The sequence below is a fragment of the Leishmania infantum genome, chromosome 23, assembly GCF_000002875.2.
Source record: "Leishmania infantum JPCM5 genome chromosome 23".
In the NCBI taxonomy this organism is placed as follows: domain Eukaryota; phylum Euglenozoa; class Kinetoplastea; order Trypanosomatida; family Trypanosomatidae; genus Leishmania; species Leishmania infantum.
The window spans coordinates 100,001-101,999 of NC_009407.2; the positions used below are offsets into that span (position 1 = coordinate 100,001).

The 1,999-nt window shown below is 60.6% G+C and overlaps 1 protein-coding gene across 1 annotated transcript in view; it reads left to right on the forward strand.

Annotated features, from left to right (window-relative positions):
* Window positions 1-1,005, forward strand: part of LINJ_23_0300 (putative argininosuccinate synthase) — a gene marked incomplete at both ends in the record, with an annotated part of 1,257 nt that extends 252 nt beyond the window's left edge. Inside the window, one exon of the mRNA XM_001465670.1 lies at window positions 1-1,005. This exon is cut by the window's left edge and continues 252 nt beyond it. Coding sequence (XP_001465707.1) covers window positions 1-1,005 — 1,005 coding nt within the window.
* Window positions 1,006-1,999: the final 994 nt, after the last annotated feature.

Genomic DNA, 1,999 nt, shown 5'->3' on the forward strand with positions numbered 1-1,999 from the left:
TTCCCAACGTTGAAAGCTGGCGCGACGTACGAGGGGAAGTATATGCTGGGGACGTCGCACGCGCGACCCCTGATCGCGAAGCACCTTGTTGAAGTTGCGCACAAGGAGGGCGCTGTCGCGATCTGCCACGGCGCCACGGGGAAGGGCAACGACCAAGTGCGGTTCGAGCTGGCGGTCATGGCGCTGGACCCAAGCCTGAAGTGCGTGGCGCCGTGGCGCGAATGGAACATCAAGTCGCGCGAGGACGCGATCGACTACGCGGAGGCCCATGGCGTCCCTGTACCGTGCACGAAGTCTGACCTGTACTCGCGCGACCGCAACCTGTGGCACATCAGCCACGAGGGCATGGACCTGGAGGACCCAGCAAACGAGCCGGCGTACGCGAGGCTTCTGAGGCTGTGCAACACGGTGGAGAAGGCGCCGGACGAGGCGGAGTACGTGACGGTCCAGTTCGAGAAGGGCATCCCCGTCGCCGTGAACGGCAGAAAAATGTCGAGTGTGGAGCTTGTTGAGGAGCTGAACGCGCTTGGCGGCAAGCATGCGATCGGGATCGAGGACATCGTGGAGGACCGCCTGGTAGGGATGAAGTCGCGCGGCGTGTATGAGACACCCGCGGGGACGATCCTGTACAAGGCGCTGGACATGCTGGAGTCGCTGTGCCTTGACCGTGACACGCAGTCCTTCAAGCGCCAGTCGGCAGTGCGCTTCTCCGAGCTTGTTTACGACGGCAAGTGGTTTACGCCGCTGCGCGAGTCGATGTCCGCCATGTTCGACCAGATGGCGGAGACAGTGACAGGCGAGGCGACACTGAAGCTGTACAAAGGTAACCTAGTGCCTGCTGGTGCACAGTCGCCGTACTCGCTGTACAACAAGAACATCGCGTCGTTCGGCGACAGCCAACACCTATACAATCACCACGACGCGGAGGGCTTCATCCGGCTGTTCGGGCTGCCGCTCCGTGTGCGCTCGATGATGAAGGCGAAGGAGATGCCGAGCAGCTTGTGAAGTGCATGCTTGCGCGTGGGCTTGTGTACCGCAGTGCGCGCCACCACCACCACACTACTTACAACGCCTGCATTTTTTTTTCAAATCGTTGCATCGCCTGCTCCGTGTTGCTCACGCACTGCCGTGTACTTTCTGCTACGTGAAGTCTCTCTCGCTTCCTTATGTGCTTGATCACAGGAGTATTCGCGCTGTGACGCCCGCGCAGTGCGAATCGTCGGCTGTAACTCCCTCGCCTTCTTCCTTGTCCCCACACGCGCTTTTCGCCCGCGGAAACCACGAGGAGAACGCTTTTCGGTACTGCGCAGCAGAAGGGCCGGGGTGGGTACGGGACTGCGCCGGTCACTTGCCCACGGACGACTGCGCGCACAGTCATCTATGCTGTCCTTCCGTGCGTGAACGGTGCGCGTCTGTGCCCCGTCCGGCGGCCGAATTTCCACTGCCGCCTCTGCCTTTCTTCCGCTCCTCTCGTCCTGCGTCAAGTGTGAGTGTGCCTGCGCGTGGCGCCTCTGTGGCTCTATCCGAGTGTCTCCCTCGCTCTCTCTCTCTCTGGCCACCCTGTGGCCTCTCCGCCGGTGCGCGTGGGGGAGCGAGCGCATGAATGGTGTGCGCTCCCCTGCGCCGTGGCGGCAGGCCGACCGGCCTTTCCGACAGGGGCGTTCACCGAGGCAGCCGAAGCCGCCAACGTGAGTACAAGTGGTGAAGAGGTAGAGCACACAAACACGTGCACTCACGCAGGCGCAGCGTCGTTTTCGTGTCCTCCGTGTTTCTTTTTTCGTGTCTTCTTTATCTTCGCGCATTTATTATAAGTGCGCTCTCTTTTTCTTACGACTTCGAATTCGTGGCACTGTCCTGTCATCGCCCGCCTTTGCGTCCTCTCGCCATCATCTGTGCAGCGGTACTACGTGAGAGCTCTCTGAGTGCACTTTAGTATGCCAAAGGAGAGGAGTGCCTTCCGTTTTCAGCTTTTTTTTTCCAGTGTGCCCATTCGGCATCC